Source organism: Sturnus vulgaris, chromosome 8, assembly GCF_052056855.1.
Source record: "Sturnus vulgaris isolate bStuVul1 chromosome 8, bStuVul1.hap1, whole genome shotgun sequence".
NCBI classification, from domain to species: domain Eukaryota; kingdom Metazoa; phylum Chordata; class Aves; order Passeriformes; family Sturnidae; genus Sturnus; species Sturnus vulgaris.
Genome location: NC_142250.1, coordinates 20058732 through 20079672, shown reverse-complemented (window position 1 = coordinate 20079672; position 20941 = coordinate 20058732). Strand labels below are relative to the sequence as shown.

General features: G+C 42.2%; 1 protein-coding gene across 2 annotated transcripts; it reads right to left on the bottom strand.

Annotated features, from left to right (window-relative positions):
- Nucleotides 1-584: 584 nt before the first annotated feature.
- On the bottom strand, nucleotides 585-19550 carry ZNF488 (zinc finger protein 488). 2 transcript variants are annotated; one of them, XM_088169075.1, is made up of 4 exons: nucleotides 19480-19550; nucleotides 7976-8121; nucleotides 3909-4137; nucleotides 585-1995 (listed from the first exon to the last, which is right to left on the bottom strand). In XM_088169075.1, the coding sequence occupies exons 2-4, from the start codon at nucleotides 8057-8059 to the stop codon at nucleotides 836-838; spliced, it is 1473 nt and encodes a 490-aa protein (XP_088025201.1). In that variant the 5' UTR covers nucleotides 8060-8121; nucleotides 19480-19550; the 3' UTR covers nucleotides 585-835. The 2 variants fall into 2 exon arrangements, with proteins under 2 accessions (XP_088025201.1, XP_014730919.2); XM_014875433.2 differs by lacking the exon at nucleotides 19480-19550 and having other exon boundaries at nucleotides 7976-8668.
- Nucleotides 19551-20941: the final 1391 nt, after the last annotated feature.

Here is a 20941-nt window from a genome sequence, read left to right as displayed (position 1 = left end):
TTTGGTATATCCAAAACCTGAAAACTGCAGGCTAAACTCTATTCCCATCAGATCTGTATGCCTACTAAAGTCACACAGATCTTCAAACATTTACTTCCTGTCTACACAATAAGGTTGACAATAGCCCACATTTTGATACAGACCCACATTCATTTCACTGGGTAAAAGATATTTCAAAAGCAGCAGTGCCTAGAACAGAACTTGGATATTCTGCTTTACAAGTTCCATCCTCTTTGCCAGTCTGCCGGTCAGTTGTTGACAATCATAGATTTCAGTCTTAAATTCAGGTCCTTTTCAAAGCCAAGGAGATGTCAGTTTTTAACTCAAATATTTGGTAAGAGAGCTGATTCAGTTAACATAAAGGAGTAAGAGTCCACCAATGCTGCTAGAAATGGTAACTTTTGTTTAAGATATAAGCTCTGATTTTTCTAATGCTTAAAGGTTCCTCATTTAATGAGGTGGTTGTTATTTCTGTATTTACATTGTACTGCACAGACACCAGCAAATCAAGTATAAGCAAAGACAACTCTGTTTGCAAATCTATAATTTTGTTCCCTCCTCTGCAAATTAACACTGCATGTGGATTCATTTCACTAGTTTATTTCCTCAAAAATAGGTTGACAAGGGCTAGGTTGAATTTTCAAAACTTAAAACCCACTCAGACTCTTGTAAACATTTCATACTTTTTTCCCAAAGCATCTATTATAAATTATTGTAAACAGTGATTTCCTGAAAGAAATTAATGTAAACTCAAAAAGAAATGGATTTAAGTGAACTATCATTCCCTTCTTCATCCAACCTGCCTGGTCCCTTGGTGACATCTGTCTGCACAGCTCTAATTATGAGAAGTCATGTGCCGGGATAAATGATGGCGTTCTCGGAAGTACTCGTGGCAAATGGGACACGTCAGCTTCTCCTCTCGTCTCCTCTTGCACTGGGATTCACTTGAGGAGTATTCTTTTTTGTGATGTGACCGCATGTGGAAGACTAAATCAGATGTCATGCGAAAGGACAGGTTGCATTTGGCACACCAGTTCTGGGCAGCCACTCCAAAGGATGTGAAGGTGGGGGGAAGAAGAGTCAAGGAGGAGGAGGACGAGGAAGTGGTGCTGGTGTTTTGTAATTGTCCTCCTGCTTGCTTGGGCCACGGTTCTGAGGTATATGGGAAAACACTGCTCCGAGTGATGCTTGTCTGCAGCATCTGAGCATTACACAAATCACTGACAAAGAACTTGGAATTGAGAAGAGTGCTGCAGCACATGATGTCTGTGGTGGCAATGAAGCCAGATAGCTCCCCCAGGCTCTTTGTTGACTCACTCATGGGATGAGAAGAATTTACTGCAGCTCTTTCTGTTACACACTTACTGGGTTTGCTGAAAGCACTCTTCTGTTCTCCCCGAGCTCTGGTGGGCCAAACAAAGGAGAATGCACTACCAGAGGAGTTCAACACTTCCTTTGATACCTGCTCTTTACCAAGAGGGACCATGCCATCCTCCTGCTCTGGCTCCTGCAGTCCCTCATGCCTCAGCTTCTCCTTCATCCTCCTGACCTCAGTGAAAGCACTCTGCTTCTGCTCTAAAGCATCCTTCCTAGCTGACTGCCTCCCTGAACTAAGCTTCCAGAAAGAACCAGCCAATGCATGCTCTCCCCCAACCTCCTCCTTGCCCCCACAGTTACGCTCCTCAGTCAAATTATTGGTTTTCTCCAACAGCACTGTTTTCCTGCTCCTGTTGTTCTCAGCCTCTTCAGATTTTGCTCTCCTTTCTCCAATAAGACCATGTGCATCATCTTTACAAGCTGCCATTTTGACTTCCAGGTCCCTTGCCAGACTGTGGAAATTTGTAGTCTGCTCAGCTAGGTTGCTCTTTTCAGTTTTAGGGTTCTGGAAGTTTCTCCATAGCAGAGTGCTCTTCTCTGGGACACAGAGGAAGCGGACATGGGACAGATAGGAATGCTCACATTTAAAGACTCGGTCGCATTCTTGGCATCTCAGCTCTGCAGAAACAGACAAAAAGTGATGAGTTTTGCAAAGGTGGAATCATGGGTGGATGCAGATCCTGATCCTGTCATTGACACAAAAAACCAGAAACACCTCTTGTGTCATACAGGGTTGCACATGGTAAAACTAATGCCAGTGCAGAACCAGGTCCCTTCCTGCTATGCAAAATGGTTCACGCTTATTTGCTTCCATGCTTCTGTGCTACTGGCAGAAATTATTCCATTTAGACTCTCAAGCCTAGATTTTATTATATAAAATGTAATTATATTACATAAAAGTACATAAAATGGCCAGTACACCATGATCTAGATAAAACCATTTAGACTTTATAATGATTTGAAGTCTAAACCCAGATTTGGGTCTACATTTCTTAACTAAGTCACTGGCTTTAATTCAGGATGAACATTAAATACTATATATCCAAGCAATAATGAGTTTTAGAAGGGGATTCAAAGATTTTTACATTACTCTCTATTTTTAGGATACTCTGGAAGTTTAATACCATTGAAAAATCATCTGACCTTAAAGCCTGAAGCCCTTACTCATGCTCCTTTGGAAAGCTGTTATATGCCTTAAGGCACACATCTGTGGCACATAAAATGATGTTCAAATTGAAACAATGCCAGGGATGGGCAGGAGGAATAAGGAACACTCTTTCCTCGTGGTCTTCAGACCTAATGCACCTCTGGTTCATTGGGATGATTGATTTCCCATTAACAAATGACACAAAATTCAGCAATCAACACAAATATGGTACATCATAACCTTTGTAAACTATATCCATGTTACATTATTTCACAACACAGCACTTTTAAAATGCAAGTGATGCCAGACAGCACCTGTGGCCTGGGATACATAAGAAAGCTCATAAATTGCTTGGGGTGGAACTAAAAATTCCTAATTTGGGACTCAGCAGATCTTAGATCCCTTTACAAACTAAAGAAGCTGAAATTTAATAAGAAAATAATGCCGATGAAATGGGTGAGATTAAAGTCTTGTGTCTAGATAGAGTGTTTCTTGTGCAAGTAAAACTCTTCCCTGGTAAATCCAAAGGGCTGGCAGTGTGTAACAGAATACATTGAAACCAGCTGGAATGATTTAGTCAGTTGCTGCTATGAATGTATCTGTATTAATTTAATACTAATTTACAGACAAGCACATTTCCATAAGAATTTGCTAACACATCTCTTTACCAACCTATACCTTTACTAGCCAATCTATATAAGCTTTGTTTAAATCAACTAAAGGGAAGGCAGAAAGGGTTTTGTTCCAGTCTAACTAGGCAAAATTTGGAGCAAATTACAGCTGGAGTCAGACTTGGTATGGACCTGACTGACTTGCTTAGTATTTCTTTAATCTGGATTTTTAGTTTTGTTAACAACTTCCAGGTCAATTTCTTTTGGAGCAATGAATTTCCAGAACCATTTCAGAAATTAAAGTTTGCTCTTTTCCTCATTTCCACTGTGCCCCACACTAAACAGGCAGACTGCTGTATGCAGTACAGTTAGGTTTGTTATGTATTTTTAAAGATCCACTCATTTACAAGATTTAAGCAGAACACTAGCCTATACTTGATTTCTCAATGTGCTAAAAAAGGCCTATTTCCAACTGATACTTTAGACTTTTAGGATTCCAAGTTATCGAAGTGCATAGGTTTCCACTGCATAGGTCAAAAATTTCAGCATGAATCCCTAGTGCACCATCCTCTGCTAGAATGGCATCAAGAACTGCAAATTGGTTCTTGCTCTGTGCCTCCAGCTCAAACCTCGAAGCAGAAGGTCTTTTCTCTTAGCAGACCAGCAAGGGATTTAGACATGTTTTGTATTATTACAAGACAACCACATACTAAAGAAGATGCAGGCTCACTTCTGTCCTCAGTGACCCCTGCAATCAGCAATTTGGTACTTACCATTCTGGGGACTCTGAGCTTTTATCTCATTGAAACCCAAAAGGCTGGAAAGCTCCTCATCATACCAGACAAGCAGTTCCTCATTTTTACTGATTTTCCTGGTGGAGCGATAATATAACTGACTGTTTTCTAAGTAAGCTTCCAAGTTCTGCTCCTTGCTATTGGCAGCTGCCTGTACAAGTCTCATCCAAGGCAGTCCTGTGGGACTGTGCACAGATGTAACATCCACCTGGGAGACAGGACACAAAGAAGGGAAGTTACAGATCTCGAGGCCCAAAGTAAGATTTTCATCCAATCCAAGAAGAAAGGCTGTTTTCTGCCTCACACTGAGCACAAAGGACAAAGCTCTGAGCCCAATACATCTGCCAGTGTCATCAAATCCAAAGGCATCACAGAAGGCTTCCCCAGTGTGGGGGCTGAGAGCTCTGGGAATACAGCTGTGTGGAGGGAGGAGGAAAACACCAATGCTCATGTGAACCTCCCATGGCAAAGCCAGGCCTGGTGTGTTGGTCGGTCCCTAGCCCTGTCCTGCACAGACCATCCCATGGGGTGTGGATCACAGAGGCACAGGAGGTGTGATCCTCTCTAAGAAGGGGTCTCAATCCTTGGGATATGAAAATGGGATATGAGTCAGGAGATGTGAGAGTGCTGTCACTCGGGAACTGAGAGATGTGCAGTGGATCAGTGCAGTGTGAAACTGGGAATGAACATACACTCAGGACAGTTGCATGTGGAGATTTTCACAGACATAAGAGGATATGGATCAGGGCATGTAAGAAAAATCATGGTTATTTGATTCAATACCCCAAGTAAACATCTGCATATCTGCTTGGCTAGATTATACAAATACAGATTTTAATATATACAACTAAGAAGCACTTATATGATCTTTTTCCTTGTTCATAAATAAAATTATACATTCCTTTTTTACCATTGCTAGATTAATTAAATTAATTTCAAGGTTTCTAATCTAATGATAATCTAATCTAATCTAATGAGATAAACCTCATCAGATCAAAGCTTCTTGTTAAATAATTTCTGAGAGTTGCAAGCAGTTGATTTACTTTCAAACTGTGTGCATGCAGATATACCAAACAACTTCAGTTTAAAAATATTTCTCAGATTGTAAGGTTAGGCACTAAAAACTTTAAAAAATAATATTGAGTCTATTGCTCAAATTGAATTTCCATTCTGTCTATATATTACAGCACAGTCCCAAATCACATGCAATTCTTACTCCACAGGACTCCTGAGTTGTTTAGTCACAGGTTGACAATGAAATAATTTAAGTACAAAACATTTGGCATTGTCTTCCTCACTCAGTGTGTGACTCCAATCTTAGTTACTTTATTACACTGAAGCGGGAATGATTTATTTCTATATATGTTTTTCCTTGGTGTTTACCACAGCAGATCTGTGCCCTCTGCAACATTTGAAAGATGGGGAAGATTTTGATAGCTTGAAGGCTAAAACACAGGGTGATCAAGGGCAACGTTTATATGCATAAAAACTGATTTTTGAAGCACTAAGTCATTGTTTAGAAAGGAAGAAGTTTGCAAATGAAAAATATCTAATGACACGTATGATCTAAATTTCACCCCAAGCAATGTATAGCTCTTTGTTTTCCACTAATTGCAGGGCAGCCATTCATTGGTGTTTGGTACCAGGAACAATATTTTGGCTAATTATTTCTCTGGTTTTTACTGACCATTATCCACCCTGAAAAGTTTGATCACATTAGTAGCTTGGATACAAGAATGAAACATTAAGAGACCATTAGGATAAGAGTTACTTAGTGTAAGAGAGAAAATAAATTAGCATGCCCTGAAACTGGTTCTCTCTAAATGCCATGGTAATTAACAATGATTGAGAAATACAAGTGCCTGACAGCAATACAAGAACACCCACACACACACAGTGGCTGTAACTAATAGCTATGACAGAGGCTGTCATATTTTAGTTGCTGTGTTTCAGAAATACCGAGCAGCCACCCGGTGCTCTAAGCAAAGTCAAAGGGAGCACAGCTCCACCAGGAGTCAGGACTCCAGGGAAAGAGCTCAGTGAGCTTCAAGTAGGTGACGAGGAGTACCAGATGTCAGATAAGACCTGGGTGCTGCCAACTAGAAGCATGAACCAGCTTTATTTTTCCCATGTGTTTAGAGACACTATAAACCTGGCAAATCCACCCTTTGCTGGAGATGTCAATCCCCCAGATGGATCCTCTGCACCCATACATGAGGTAAGGCCTTCATAGCCCAGCATCTCAGTCATAGCTGGGCTAAGGAGGAATTGGGCTCCCTTGGGAGACCCTGGAAGAGAAGAGAGAAAATAAGGCTCCTCCTTGAAACTCCCAAGAAGCTTGTAAGGGGCAGAGGAATCAGCTGGAAAGAACTACCTGTCCCAATGGCTGCCAAGGCATCTTCTTTGCCCAAGTGTACAAATTGGGCCAAGGAGCTCAAATTAAGGTCTCCAAGAAAATAAAGGAAAAAAAATTATGAAAACCCTCTTTGGTCTAAATGAAAAAGCCCAGGATGATGAAACCCATGCTAGAAATAATATTCCCCAAAGTCTTGCAAGAGTGCTGATGAACTATGATGAACAGAAACCTCAGTTGCAACAAATCCAGCTTGTCAAATCATTCCTGTGTGTGTTCTGTTTGTACTATACCCAGCAGAGCAAAACCTATTCTTGTTTTGCACTTCAGTGCCATGATGACAACATGGCATCATGATTGAATTTTTAATTAATTACTACACATAGTTAGAAGCCTAATGGTAGTCCCTGATTTCTGAAAGGTTTACTTTTAATTATGAGTACTTAACAGGATATGGGACTACTGATTGCATCTGAAACGGCTACTAGCACAAAATTTCATGTATTTACTGCCAAAAGACAGAGATCTGAGCCAACTCAGGCATCCAATTTCATTGCTGCATAGCAATTACTTAGCTCAAGTGTAGAAAAACACTAAAGCCATCCCTCTAGAGGGCTCTTCCAATGTAGAAAACCTTTGAGGCTCTCTCTACAGTAATTCAAAACTCTCAGGAGAAATACAGAAATATTCCAAAAATAAAGCCTCATTTCAGGGCAGGTCTCTCTCCAAAGAGTTGTTGGTCTCCTGGAGTACTAATAACACCATCCAAGAAAGCAAACTTGTGCCAGAGACTCAAAACAGTCAGATAAACCCTGAAGCCTCTTCTTCTCTCTCTTAATTTGTTTCAAGCAGAAGTGTAAAACAGGTTATCGCCCAACAACTGTATCTTCCGTATTCCTCATATGCCTTGGGATTTCTCTGTTCCAGAGCACAGAAATCTCAGGCAAACCTGGATCTCTCCCAAATGTATCCATGCCACAGGATGTGGGAAATTGGCTATGTAACAAAAAAAAAAAAAATTTGGGGAACTAGAGCTTGAGAGTTAATAATCCATTACAATCCTGCAATCCTGGGGCTTCTGCCTTCCCTACAGTGATTGAAAAGGGTAGCTGTAACACAGAGATACAGATCTAAGGTAACTTTAGGAGGTCCATGTACTAACAGCAATTAAGTTGTGGCTGCCTAAAGGGTGTGTGGGCTGGTTGCCTGACTGCCATTGTGGTTTCACTTTTAAGGACAACTGAACACACTGGGGTAGCAGTTACCTAGATCTGTAAATAAATGCTGTGAATGTAACACCTGCACGAATCAGTGGAATGCCACAGTCTTCCCCCTCTGTTCTCACAGGGCTGTCACATCTGCTGATAAACCTCCTTTGTCCTGACAAAACCTGAACTAGAGGTTACTAAACTATTTGCCCCTCTTCCCTCCTATTCCAAGTCAGATCTGAAGCAGGTCATCAATCATCAGCACAGAAGTGGGACTTTGTATTCTTCCTGCAAAGGAAACAGGTTTCCTTAGGTCCTTCCAGTCTACAGCTCATAAATCAGAAATGCACTGGCCCTTTCTCTTTGAAGGAACTGTTACTTGTGCTGAACAAAACAGAAACCTACTCCTTGCAAAGTTACCTTCTCAGGGATGGTGTAACTCTTTTTGATAGGTCTGACATTAAACACTTGTATTTTTCTCATACCTTAAATACATAGTGGATGTTCCGCCTATCAGAACACTTGAGAGCAATGAAAGCTACAGTGTCCAGCAGGGTGTTCTGGAGCATGCATGGTCCAAAAACAACTTCTTCAGGGATGTCTTGTGTGGTATGAACAGTAGCCAGTATGTCTGGAAAATGGTGATGCAATAGTTTGTTGTCACTTGTCCAAAGGAATTTAGGCAAAGATGTAAGTTCCATTATAACCTGTAAAAAACACAAGAAATCACATTTGGCATAGAGATGGAAGTAAAAGGTAGCATCACCACTTGAAATATGAAGATTTCCAGGAGCTGTATGTGAATTGTAAGAGTATGCCAGGACACTGTTGGTTATTACAGAGTTTACAGCTCTATTAACGTCCAGTTCAGAAGGAGAAAGATTACTTTGCACTAAACCAAAATCTTAGGTTTGTAAACAAGTGAATTACTCTTCCCGGAATAGACAGACAGTCCGAGAGTTCGAGTGCTGCTCTCTACAGACAGGAGTAAGAAGATTTGGGAACAATAAGCAAAATTTTCAGTGAGTAGAACTCAGCATATTCTTAAGCATATTATCAGATATCCTTATTATTAATAGTTGTAGAAGTGTGAAGAAAGGTAGAGAAAGCAAACAGCAACAAAATAAAGTAAGACCTTTTTGAAACACATTTTGAAAAAGTTGTGCTTTTTTTACTTGAGTGCAACATCAATCTAGTTTCTGGTTAAGCTGCTACAAAACCAGGAATAACCTGGGTCCTGAGTCTATCCAACCAGAATGCACAAAATCTGTGTAAATTCCTGAAAAGAATAATTTTCATCCTGCCTCAAAGTATATGTCATCAGGTGTTGCTGATAAAATCAAATCAAATTATTATTTTTTGCATAGTGATACTTGTAGCACAATATTAGTGGAGATTCCTGTCTTTAGAGGATACATTTTCCAGCCCTGAATGTAGAATAATATATTTGTCATTGCAGACATAACTTCTGCAATATGAGCCACAATCTGAGAACTCAATATGCAGTGACAAGAAGACAGGCTTGAGTTATTTGTCATTCTAAGCCTCTCTAGGTTTCTAATAAAGATATTGCCATCTCCAACTCCCAGCTGGAGGTCATGGAAAACCCCTCATTTACGCCATCAAGAGCTGGATCAGGTCCATTAGGCAGAGAAAATTAAAGAGAACAGCAACAAGCCCTGAAGAGGCCTTAGCCTAATAAATACTGAGATAGAAGGGCTGAAGATCTAGTCTAATCTTTCTCACTCTCTGCCCGCAGAATTGATTTGTTACTCACTGACTCATGACTTAAACTGAAGTTGTATAAAGTGCTCAGGAGAGTTGCACTGATTTAACTAAATCAATTTCTAAATCAGTGTACTTAATTCAGTGTAATTTATTCCGCGTAGGCAAGGTCTAAGACCCTACCCTAAAAATATTAAAATGCACGGTAAGACATTCAGTATGTAGCAAGCATCAGAAGGATGAAGGCCAAAACCAGACAACCAAGGCAAAGAGTGGGATAACATACATCCTCTATCCAACCTCAAGCATCCCTTGAACTCAGTATGACATTGAAGTTTGCTTGTTTCTAATTGACTTGTTAACTTAATATGTGATCAGACAAAAAATCCCCCAAACCTACATGCGTAAGTGCCAAAGTCTGCAAGTGCCACCCTGACAGCTGTGGAATTTGACTCTCGCATGGAAGGGTCCCTTTTGTGAAAAGTTGTGAGATGGACGTGCTGCGGTTACACAGCAGATGGGACAGTTCCCGTCACCTCGCGCCAGAAGGTTTGGGCACTGGGAAGAGCCATCTTTCCCAATCATTTGGCGAATGCACCATCTAGTGTCACATCTCAGCATAACACAGTGACAAAGCGGAGCGGGACATCCCCCAGCCCCCGGTGCTGCCTGTGCGCTCCATCGCCGCAGCGGCTGAGCACCCTGCCAGGCAGCAATTTCTCTCAGGAGTGGGTCATTCTCTCTGCCACCCGCTGCTCTAACAGGAGGTGAGGTGCCTCCTCAGGCACTGGGTCTGACAGAGTCTGCTCAGGGTAATGTCAGCTAGGGAGAGTCATTTAAATCTACAGCGTTGGCTTTTTACAGTGTTGGCTGAAGATGTGCTGCTGGTAGTTAGAGTGGAGAGTGGGGATTTTCTTCTGAAGATGTTGCAGAGTAAGGGTGAATCTTTTTCTTCAAAAGGTATGAGAAAGCTCTTCCCTCTGCATTCACAAGATTTCAGCTTCTGTTACTAAGCCAAGTTAATCACCTGAGGGATAACTGTGAGACAAAATTACTACACTGCTCTCAAAAATGAGCTGCTACTTCTGCAAAGGGATGTGCTGCATCCTGTGGGTTTTCCAGCCTGCCCTTGTTCAGGGGTGTCCATTCCAAAGTGCAGATTCATGCAGGGCAGTACTGGAACAAGTCCTGCCTCCTGCACAGGTGAGGGGTGGTAGGGGGTTCTCTGGTAGCTGCCGCCCTCACCATGGAGAACTGAAATACTGACTTCCTCAAAAGTAAAGACTGAAGCTTGAGACGTGACTTGAGAGAAAAAGAAAATTAACTGATTTACTTTCTCAGCTCGCTGGTGGAGCAAAGGAAACCAAACAGATGAGCTAAAGGGAGGTCAAAGGACCATGGACAACAGGAGGTAAGAGGTGAAGATGAGATCCAAATAATAAAGATCTACAAAAGCATCACAGGCATCACTGTAATATTATGGCTGGATTGTGCAACTCAGCAGCTGCAGCTGAAAGAGGGTACCTACAGACAACCTAACTAATGCATGGGAGACTTTTTAAAATTACTTTACAAAATAACTTTTCAATGGCTGCTGCTGTTAAAGAAACTTACCCAGTTGTGTGGCACTTTTAAAGAAAGTTTACTAACATAGATTTTACCTTTGTCCCATGAGTCTGAGGATGGTGGTGTGTGGAGAATGCACACAGAGGTGCCTTTTCAGCAAAGCTCAGGAAAGTTTAGCAGTATTCCAAGCCTAAAGCCACATAGTGCTCTTCTCCCAGTAAGTCCAGTCAAATACTCACTGACACTGTACAGAAGTAAATCTCAAAAGCGTGGGCATGATGTTGCCAAGGGCCCCAGCCAGCTCTCCTTTTCTTAGTCCTGCCTCCACTCATGGCAAACCCAGAGACAGCCAAGGAATGGCTGTGTGCAGTCAGGTCCAACTGCTGCCAGAGGGCTGGATTCTCCCAGGGTCAGCAGGAGTGTGACTACACTGTGGCACCTGCCAGTGCAGAAAGCGGCCGTGTAATAGTCAATGATACCTCATACCTTGAAACCAACACCAGAGATCTGAGAATTGCTGAAATACAGCAGCAGCACCCACAACACTCAAAACAGACAGCAGAAATTAACTATGAAAAAAAAATCATGTGTAAGTAGTCCAGAATATAAATCTGAAAAATCTGAAATACCCCTCAATTTAGACGTAACTTTGAACCTTTGCACGTTTTTCATCTGGTTATAATCTAAAGCCAAAATTTCAGCCACAGTCATGATGTTTAGAGTTTTTTAAATAAAACCACCCTCGTTTTCAGGAACTTCAGACTTGACCCTAAATGAGAATTCTACACCAAACCACAAACCTAGTACTTGAGCACTTGTTTAATTATAAAATCTGGTTTCAATGCAAATCTCACACTTTTGCAAACAGTCTTCAAAGGAAATTCATTAAGAACCTACGAATGGAGTCATAATGAGAAATGGAGAAGGTATACTAGAATGCCTGACATTTTAATTTGACAGGCTGAAGTAGGTAAATCACTCACATTCTTCCCAGTGAGTGAAGAAGAGAGAAAATTCTCATAACAGAGAATTCCCCATGACTTCACCCAACTGATTGCTCTTGTCTTAATGCCATTGATTTCCACATTTTGGCTACCTCCTTTAATGAGCAACCAATCTGCCGTGCCTTCACTTAATACAGATTCACTAGCTGTTGTACACACAACCCTTCATTCACTCTTCCTCTACTCTGTATCAAAGTTTACAGAACTCTACCATAAGTTTCATTGTGAAGATCAGATCTTCAGCTCTACATCATGCAGGCAATGATATGCTTGCCTCAAACTGACACTGCTTCCCATGATCCCTCTCATACACCATGATCTTGCTGCTCCCACTCAGGTTCTGCATAAGCAGTTCCTATCCCTCTGGGATCACCCACAGACATCTCTGAGAGGCTGAAATAAAATGAATATTTATAGTGCTTTAGTAGCACATTAGACTCAGATCACCTGTTAGACACTGGGTACTCTCCATATTCTATCTGTCACAGATGTGAATTCTTCATATGGATGAGTTTAGGGACTTGCTGTTTAATGGACTCTTCATCCCCCAGAGAGTATCTGATACACATATACCATGTCCCTGAGTGATGGATTTTGCATCTTGATTTCTGAGAAACGTGACAGAACTGTCAAAGAACAAGGACCTATGGGCAGGCAACTCCCTATGGATTATGCAATTCTGGGTGTTCCATCAAAACGCACATGAAACAGATGCTGCTCACAGCAAATGCTCCCAGCCTGCTTGCCTCCAGAGCAACACAAATTGCTACTCAACTTTTGGCTTCCTGAGTGTTCTTCCAAGCTGGAACTCTAAAGATAGCCTTCTCCTAGTCTCCCCCCCTTTCCTAGCACTTGTATAGCATCCCATTAACTAATTAGGGTTATAACTTCTGCCTTCCAGAAATATGTTTACATAGCTCCTTTACCTCACGAGAAAAACATGTTACTAGAGGGGAATAGAAAGGAATTTTCAAATCCCTGGTTTTCTACTGCATGGCCTTCAGATGTCACTGCAAGCTTTTCTAAGAAATGTCCAGAATTTCCCAAATGTAGAAACATCGATTTGAGCAAGGACTCCCCTGCATTCTATTTCCAGAGGACTTGACCCGATTCTCCTTGCCACAGTGACCACACTGAACTGTGGCATCATTTGGAGCTTCTTAGTGGCCATAAAGGCACTGCTTAGTATTATGTGTGTGAGTGGGAATGAAACAAATTAATCACATTTGCAAGAGGGGAACCGTTTCAGCCAGAACTTATTTAGCTAGTTCAGCTCTTCACAATCAAAAACAGAAGCAGATAATAAAAACTGTTAGTCTAAAATTAATTTCATTTTTAAATTGTCAATAGCTATTTCTATTTCACCTTTACTTCCATTTTAACTGTAGATTAATTTGCATATAGTTATATCACTTTCTAAGCAATTATCCCAGTAGGAAAAAAAATGGCACAGAAGTTACTCTTAAAAAATAATTGAAAGTATTTGATCCTGGAAAGCATCATCCCAACCATTTCTGTATCTACTCCAGACTTTCTCCAGAGCAGGGGTTAATGTAAACACTATAGCTCTGCATTTCCCATGTCAACAAAACTGAAAGAAAAAAATAAACAGAAATATTAAATACTGGAGCCATCATTTCCTTCACCTTTTAACTTACTCCTTTCTGCTCCAAAGTGTGATGGCATTTTCCCTGAAGCACATAACCTGTGACTGTGCCAGGGCAGTCCTGCAGCCGCTGCCAAAACTGCCTTTGATTTCAGTAGCAGGTCTGTCGGTCTGAGGAATCCACGATCAGACGTGCAGTGTCATGCTCAATAAACTACAGATAATCAAGGAATTGAGCTGATGCAGACAGAGTGGTTCTGTCTGCAGCATTTATTATTTTCTGTTGTTATAAGGAACTGAGGTTCCTTAACACATGAAGGAAATTTTAAGGGAATATGAAATAGAAAAGTGAGAAAATCTATTCTTGGGTTTTATGCAATTGCTTTTCTTCTGTTCCAGGTTTTCTTCTCACTTGATTAAGTTGTGAACTGCAAAAAAGAAATATCAAAACTAAAGCTGAAGGAAACTGGCAGGAAATCAAATAAAAGAATGGAGAATTCTTGTTTTAAAAAATAATCCCAGAATCCATGGAATAAATCCTGAAACTAAACCCTGTTTCCTAAATTCAATCACAAGCTGAGAAGTCTTTTAAAAGCATGAAAAGTCTAAACAAGTAATTTCTTTCAGCTTGCTGCTTCTGCAAGACAGAGTTTATGTGCTTCAGCTTGGGTGCAGGTCAGGTCTTTATGAGCACTAAATGATTTCTTTGCACCTTCACTGCTGAAAACCCCACACACATGAAGAAAATTGTAAAAAAACACTTGGAGATACAGCTATGTGTTGCCATTCGCAGCCTTTCTGGGATGAACAAAGACACCTGGGGGTTTGCTACCCCTCAGACAAATATCATACCCCTAGCAGAGTATGCAAAGGTCTTGGATTACCTTGGAAAGGAAAGAATTTCTCTGGATTTTAAGAAAAACTACTCATATGTCACTCATTTCTGAGTCTCAGGTTTAGCAACCTGTCCATCTTTGAGACGGACATAAGATAATACACCCTGAATTTCTGAGCTTTGACTATGCTCTTTCATCTTCCCATTTTTACTGGTCACAAATTTGGATCCCAGCAGTGATCCTACAGAGAAGCAAGACGGTGGCTGATCCAGAGGTCCCTTTCCTGCTACTGAGCCATGTCACATCCATGCATCAAGAACAGCCCAATTAGCACTGATGAGATAAATGAGAGAATGATAATAAAACCTCTGGAGACTGGAATTTTTAACTTTTTTTTCAGTCCAGGGCGACAGCTGGGGCATGTTTTGAGTACCTCCCTTCTCAGTTCCTCACAGCTCTTGATGTACTGCTCATCTAACATATCACCTGTTCTCCTGGCATGATTCAGTCATACTTGCCTGAGGTGCTTACCTGAGCTAGGCATCTGGGAAGAAGCATAAGGAAATACAATTATGCATTGAGGAAGATTTTGTTGACTGCAGAGATGAATGGAATCTAAAGAGAGTGGAATAAAATGAGGACTGAACTAGCCTGATGCATGAAAATGGTCTTCCCTTGGCATTCTGGTCTTCCTTTGGCATTCCAGGCTTCCCCAGCTTCTTTCATCATACCTCTCTGTACATCAGCTGCACAACTCTAACTTGATAAGTACCTAAAAATAATGAGTAGAAATGGGGAAATTCACTGCCTAGATTCCTCTGGAATGATCAGGAGGCAGCTCAGGATGTGGAGCTTGGTTTCTAGTTTGAGCTTTCAGAAACTGGGGCCTTATGGAGGTGTTACTTTGAATTAGAGACCTTCAAGTTTATGGGGTGCTTACCACTTTGTTATTGTACCATCATGATACCTTCAGGGAGCAGTTCTCCAGTTCTTACTATTTTAAGGCTCTGTGGTCTTCAGATTGTCTTCCATCATCTGAAATCCCCAGCACATGCAATGTAAGCTGACAGCTTTTGATGAACCATCATTATATCTTGGCTGGATACCCAGCCTAGTGAATCATGAAACTGCCAAATCTTTTTATTATGAACAATCTCTCAAACTTCAGTGGGAATAATGAAGAAGACAGAGCTAAAATCCCTGCTTGGAAATGAACAAATACCTCAAGCTCCACATTTGCTTTCAACAAGTCTTGTGACATACTGGAACCATTTGGAAGTGGAAACTAAGAGAAAAGCTTTCGGGTTTCTTCTTATTTTCTCTGGGAATTGGGAAGTTGGAGTGGCCTCTCTCCTGATGCGTGGTAGCTGCCACAAAGACACACAGACCTCCCTCTCCAAAGCAGATGAAGATTACATCATGTCTCCAAGACCACCACAAGGATGCAATTTCCAGTCTTTACCTGATGTCCAGGAACAAAATGCCTGGGACTGAGCATCACATCTAGTTTGATGAGAAAATAACTGAGATTTGAACAAGTCCCAGCAGAGTCACATGCTCTCACCCCACTGGCTCTCAAATGGCAGCCCAGCATGAAACTTCCCTATGGTTTTTGGAATTTCCACAATGAACCCCTATTTCTACTTCCACTCTCTTCCATGGCCAGAAATATGGTAAGTAGGAAAGGAATGGGCTATCCCACACAGCAAGAAAGCCTGGTTAATACTCCCTTGTTGGGATGCATGATGCAACAGCATCTGCACAGTTCCACATGAAGCCTTCATGATTTAGCTGGAGGTTTTGAATCTGGCAGAACATGAACAACAGGGCCACTGAGGTCTCTGTTCCATTCCTTCCAGTGCTCGACTACAAGAAATGCAGTGCAGGCACTGGGAGAACTCTTGATATTTCAAATTGGACAATGAACAACAGTAATACCATGGTGCATCCTTTGGAAAGGATGAAGTACATTTATTTTCTACAATCACAGTGGTTCAAACAGACTGGGTCTAGGAATTTGGCTTCATGATGCATAAAATGTCAATATTCCTTTCCAGTTGGGTTGGTCCCAATGACAGAATGAATGCTTCTGTCTGGCACTCTGTCTGATCTAATGCACCCTGTTGGATGGTACTGGGTTGTACAAGTCACTCATAAATCAGACAATCCACCTGTGCATAAAGAGGAGCTGACCATAGCTCAGCAGTCTACTGGCTTTCAAAGACTTTATTTTTGTGTGAAGGGCTGACTCTTCACTGTCTTACAGCTGTTCTATTTAATGAAGCAGTGCATTTATCCACCACTTCACTCCTGTGGTTTCAAGGCCTAAGACCTAAAAAAACCAGGGTTTCTACAGGATAAAGGAATAAATTGTTTCTGTAGGATAAAGGGAGCATGTTTTAATTCTTCAGCCAGGATTGAGGATTATCAGACTGCAAATGTTATGAATGCATAAATTGCTTATACAGCTGTACATGCTGTACACTGTATGGATACATTGCAGTTCAGAGCTCACAGTATTCCATATTCCAAGCCTGAATTGTGCTGGTGGTCACCTCAGAGACATGGTCTGGTTTTGCACCTGCTACTCTGGTATTGTTCACCATTTCAGCAATTGACATAATGCTCCAAAAAATCATGAGAAGTTTGAATTTTACAGGGACATCCAAAAAGAATAGAAAGCAAATGTTATTCCATGAGAGGGGGAACAAAGAAGGCAACTATTCCTCTGTCACACAGTGTAAGAAAGTTATTTGTTACACAGATGTGTGTACCTCCTTTCAGCAAAATCCCTGATTCACATAAACAGCAGTCCTGACCACAGCAATCTGTGCTAACACATTTGTTCTCACATAGATCTGTGCACTTGTTCCTTCACCAGGTATCCATGCAGACAAAATCACCATTCCCTGTATGTAGTCACAGAAAACTGAGAAACAACAGCCAACGAAAGATGGTCCAAAGTCAAACAGCATGAATCAAGCACAAACAGACTGAACCAAAATGTGTAACTTGTGAAAACAGTCACAAATATTTGTCTTCTCTCTTCATACAATTCACACTGATGTCTCGTTTTCAGAAATTTTTTAAAGTTATATAATCTGGTTGAATTTAAAGATATATTAAAATATGTTCCTATTTAAGAGTCCTGCTAATGCTTTTGGCAGCTTAAAAAAAAAAAAAGGAGTATCTGTTCAAATGTTTCTTTCTGACAGAAAAGTGGTGTGTAAGCACATACAAAAAGATGGAAACATACATATACACACATACATGCATTCACAACTGTGCATATAGCCATACATACACCTGTCTATTTTTTGTGACTTTGCATGTTCATCATTTGTATTTAAAAAGAAATATTTTTAAACAAAGATCAGTTACTTCCACATGGCTGATGCTGAGGATTTCTTCAACAGTACTAAGTGGCATGAACTTACATTAATCTTATTTACATTTGTGCTAAACTTACTACATGATGTCAACTCCAATAAGAGCAAATGACAGAAACGAAGGACACTATGCAAGGTGAAATTTTTAGAAGCAACATAAATAAGTTATTTTTTGCTACCATAAAGCCAAGAAACCTTTTAATTGAAAGTGATTTTGTAAATTAAAATAGGTGTCACCTAAAATAGTTTGTTTTCCAACAAAATATTTTGTTCTTTGACCTGGTGTATATCAATAGCAATTGCAGGCAACATAAGACTGTGCTGCGGGTAGATTATATTAACAGAATCACAGCATTACAGACATGGAAATATCCATCTGTAAATACCAGGATTTAGCCAACTAATTTATTTTGCAAAATCTTTGGTACACTCTGTAATTCTTACACATAATTTATTTTTGTACTTTCTCATCTGGTTATGTTACTGTTCAGCTAACAGGATCTAAATATTTTGACTTACATTAGTATTTCTATGGCTACAAAACTATTTTCTCTATAAAATGCTAAATCTATAGAGTTCCATAAGGCAGCTCTACATTGCTTTGAAATACTGGAAAAATGGTTAAATACAAAAAAAGAATTGCATTCTCAGAGGACAACTTATGCTTTGGTATAGTTTCATACATTAAAAAAACGTAAATTCAATCACCCTAGTGCCAAAAGAATTTCCTCTATTCCTCTCTCTAGTACCAATCATACTTAATATATGATAACAAAAGCTGTCAAGTGCTACATTTTGCATTTTTAAAAGCCAAAAATAAGGGAAAATTCCTAAGACATAACTTATTATTAAATTCTGAATTTCATGAATGACTGCAACTGCTTTTTATTTGAAAGCAACTATACTAAAAGTACAAAACTATTTAAAAATCTTACCTTCTATCAAGTTTCTATTGACATTTCTTTCAACTAGTAGCTGTCAGTTCTCAGAAAAGAGCCATTAAAATGCTTCAAACATTTTCAGTGGACTGAATTCCTACAGAAACCTTTTAATGTAAAGATTTGCAAATTTAAAGATGAATGTGACATTTTAAAGTGAAAGCAACAGCAGCTCCTAACTTAAGTAAGAAATTTCTACTACATGGATATCCATGATATAAGGAATACATACAAACAGAGAACAACAACGTGAGCCATTCTAAACAAACTCCATCAATTTCATAAAGGCAATTAGACCCTAAGTAAGTACCTAAAACAGCCACGATGCTCTGATCACCTGTGCAAGTTGGAAGGATGAGGAGAGCTGTAACCAATAAACAGAGCAACTGATGCTCCAGAGTTCTCGGCGAGCGCAGAGAGCCGGGAGGGAGGAGAAGCGCTCGTACCGCCGGGGGGATCCTGCCTCCCCTCCGCCGGGGCAGGGCAGCCCCAGCCCGGGCCGGCACCCGCCGCTCGGGGCACTCTGCTCGGGGCCGCTCTCTGCCGCACGGAGCGGGCGGCGGCACGGCCAGGGCCGGGCACAAGTCAGCAAGGGACACCCCCGTGCCCTCACCTGCTCCCCGGACAGTCCCGGCGGGTCCCGGCCGTGCGGCAGCGCCCGGGCGCCTCAGGGAGCCCGCGCAGGCCCCGGCCCGGCCCCGCGGCTCGGGGAGCGCAGCCCGGGCGGGACGGACCGTGCTGCTGCTGCCGCTCGGCCGCGCTCTGCAGCGGCCCCGAGACCGCGGCCCGGCCCCTCTCACCTGGGGTCCCGCTGCAGCCTCCCCGCCGACGGGGGATCTGCGGCGCCGGGGGCCCCGCCGCGCCCCTTCCCTCTCCCAGGATCCCGCTGCGGACAAGTGCCCGCGGAGCCCTCACCTTAGCTCACCTCACCTCACCCCTCCGCCGGGGCCGCCCGGCCCCGAGAGCCGCGCCGCAGCCCCCGCCGCCGCACCGCCCCGGCACGCCGGCACCCTCCTCCCCCGCCGCGGCTCCCCGCCCAGAGCAGACCCCGGGAAACGCCTACCGCAGCTCCTGCCCCCGAGCCCGCCGGCAGCCGGAGCCACGCGTGCCCCCCCGGCACCGCCCCGCACCGCCCCGCCCAGGCAGGAGCCGTCCCGCAGCCGCTGCGGAGCGCAGCGCGGGCAGCCACAAGGTGGACGGGATTGCCCCTTGTAACGGTACCATAAACAGGAGTTTCTTTTAAACTTGGGGGGGGGAACCGCACACACGCACACCGAGATAAACAAAACAAAACCATGTCCAAAGCCGCCTTCCCACTTGTCCTTTAGATCATCTGACAACGTTTTTGAATAGAAGGCTCTTCTAGGAGCTGCAGATACTGACAAGAAAACTACTGCTTCATAGAAAATACTCGCAGGATAAAAATTAGGACTTTGAGGTATGAAACGATTTGTGGCACAGCTGGTATGTAAAATAAAAACATCAAACGTCTTGTCATAATCAAATATACCCTAAATCCGGACTAGCGACATTGCTTTTGAAAGATGTCGTTCCATATAAATGCCTTTAACGCCTGGTAGAAAATTTTTATGAACATGTTGACAAATGAAATAACCCGGGTTATTTGATTAGTGTCCATGTAATCTGAATATGGGCTTGTATCAGGAAAAGAAACGTCAACCCTTTAATGCTTTTGAAAGGATGGATTTTCGCTACAATTAAAGAGTAATCTCATACCAATAATGCGAGCGAGCCACTCTCGCTGTGTTCTGTGATACAGGGATTATAGAGGATAAACTCAAGAGTTCCTGTTCTCTTTTAAAATTCAACTCGGGCCGAACGAGCAACATTGTTGAGGGCAGCGGGGGTTTGGTAGCTGCCCAGCCGTCCTGGAAGCTCCGCATCCTACCCCCCGGTGGCATCTCCTAATACTACTTGGGGAACATCAGCCGATTTGGGATGCAGGTGTCAGGAAACTGGGATGGACAATTCCCACTGCACTTCATGTCGCGAGAGTTTATATTTTTTTGAAGCCTTTACGCAAATAGCGACAGAAGGTGTAAGAAGGGACAATTAGACATGGTCTAATCTAATCTGCTTTACGGAGCTTGAACCACTGTGAGACGGTGCGCTGAGGTAACCCGTCCCCTAAGGAAGGGTAAGATCCGCACCTTACGGACAGCTCTCATGGTGCTTGGGGTGATTTTTCTTCGAGTAAGACCCGATCAAATGACTCCGAGCGCCCGGGTCACCGGCCCTGTCCGCCCTGCCTGCCCGCTCCCTCCTGACCCCACACAAACCTCGCTGGGGCTTGGGACCTGACAGGGGTGTAACAGCCACAGGAGGGGCTCAGGCCGATCGGAAAACCTGTTTGTTTAAAACAGGAG

Excerpts from the sequence above, each read along its gene's own strand:
- ZNF488 (XM_014875433.2), bottom strand. The coding sequence starts at position 8,191 with ATGGAACTTACATCTTTGCCTAAATTCCTTTGGACAAGTGACAACAAA. Across the intron at positions 4,138-7,975 it reads ACATCCACTATGTATTTAAG|GTGGATGTTACATCTGTGCA; the intron begins GTATGAGAAAAA and ends CCTGTCTCCCAG. Across the intron at positions 1,996-3,908 it reads AGCTCAGAGTCCCCAGAATG|AGCTGAGATGCCAAGAATGC; the intron begins GTAAGTACCAAA and ends CTGTTTCTGCAG.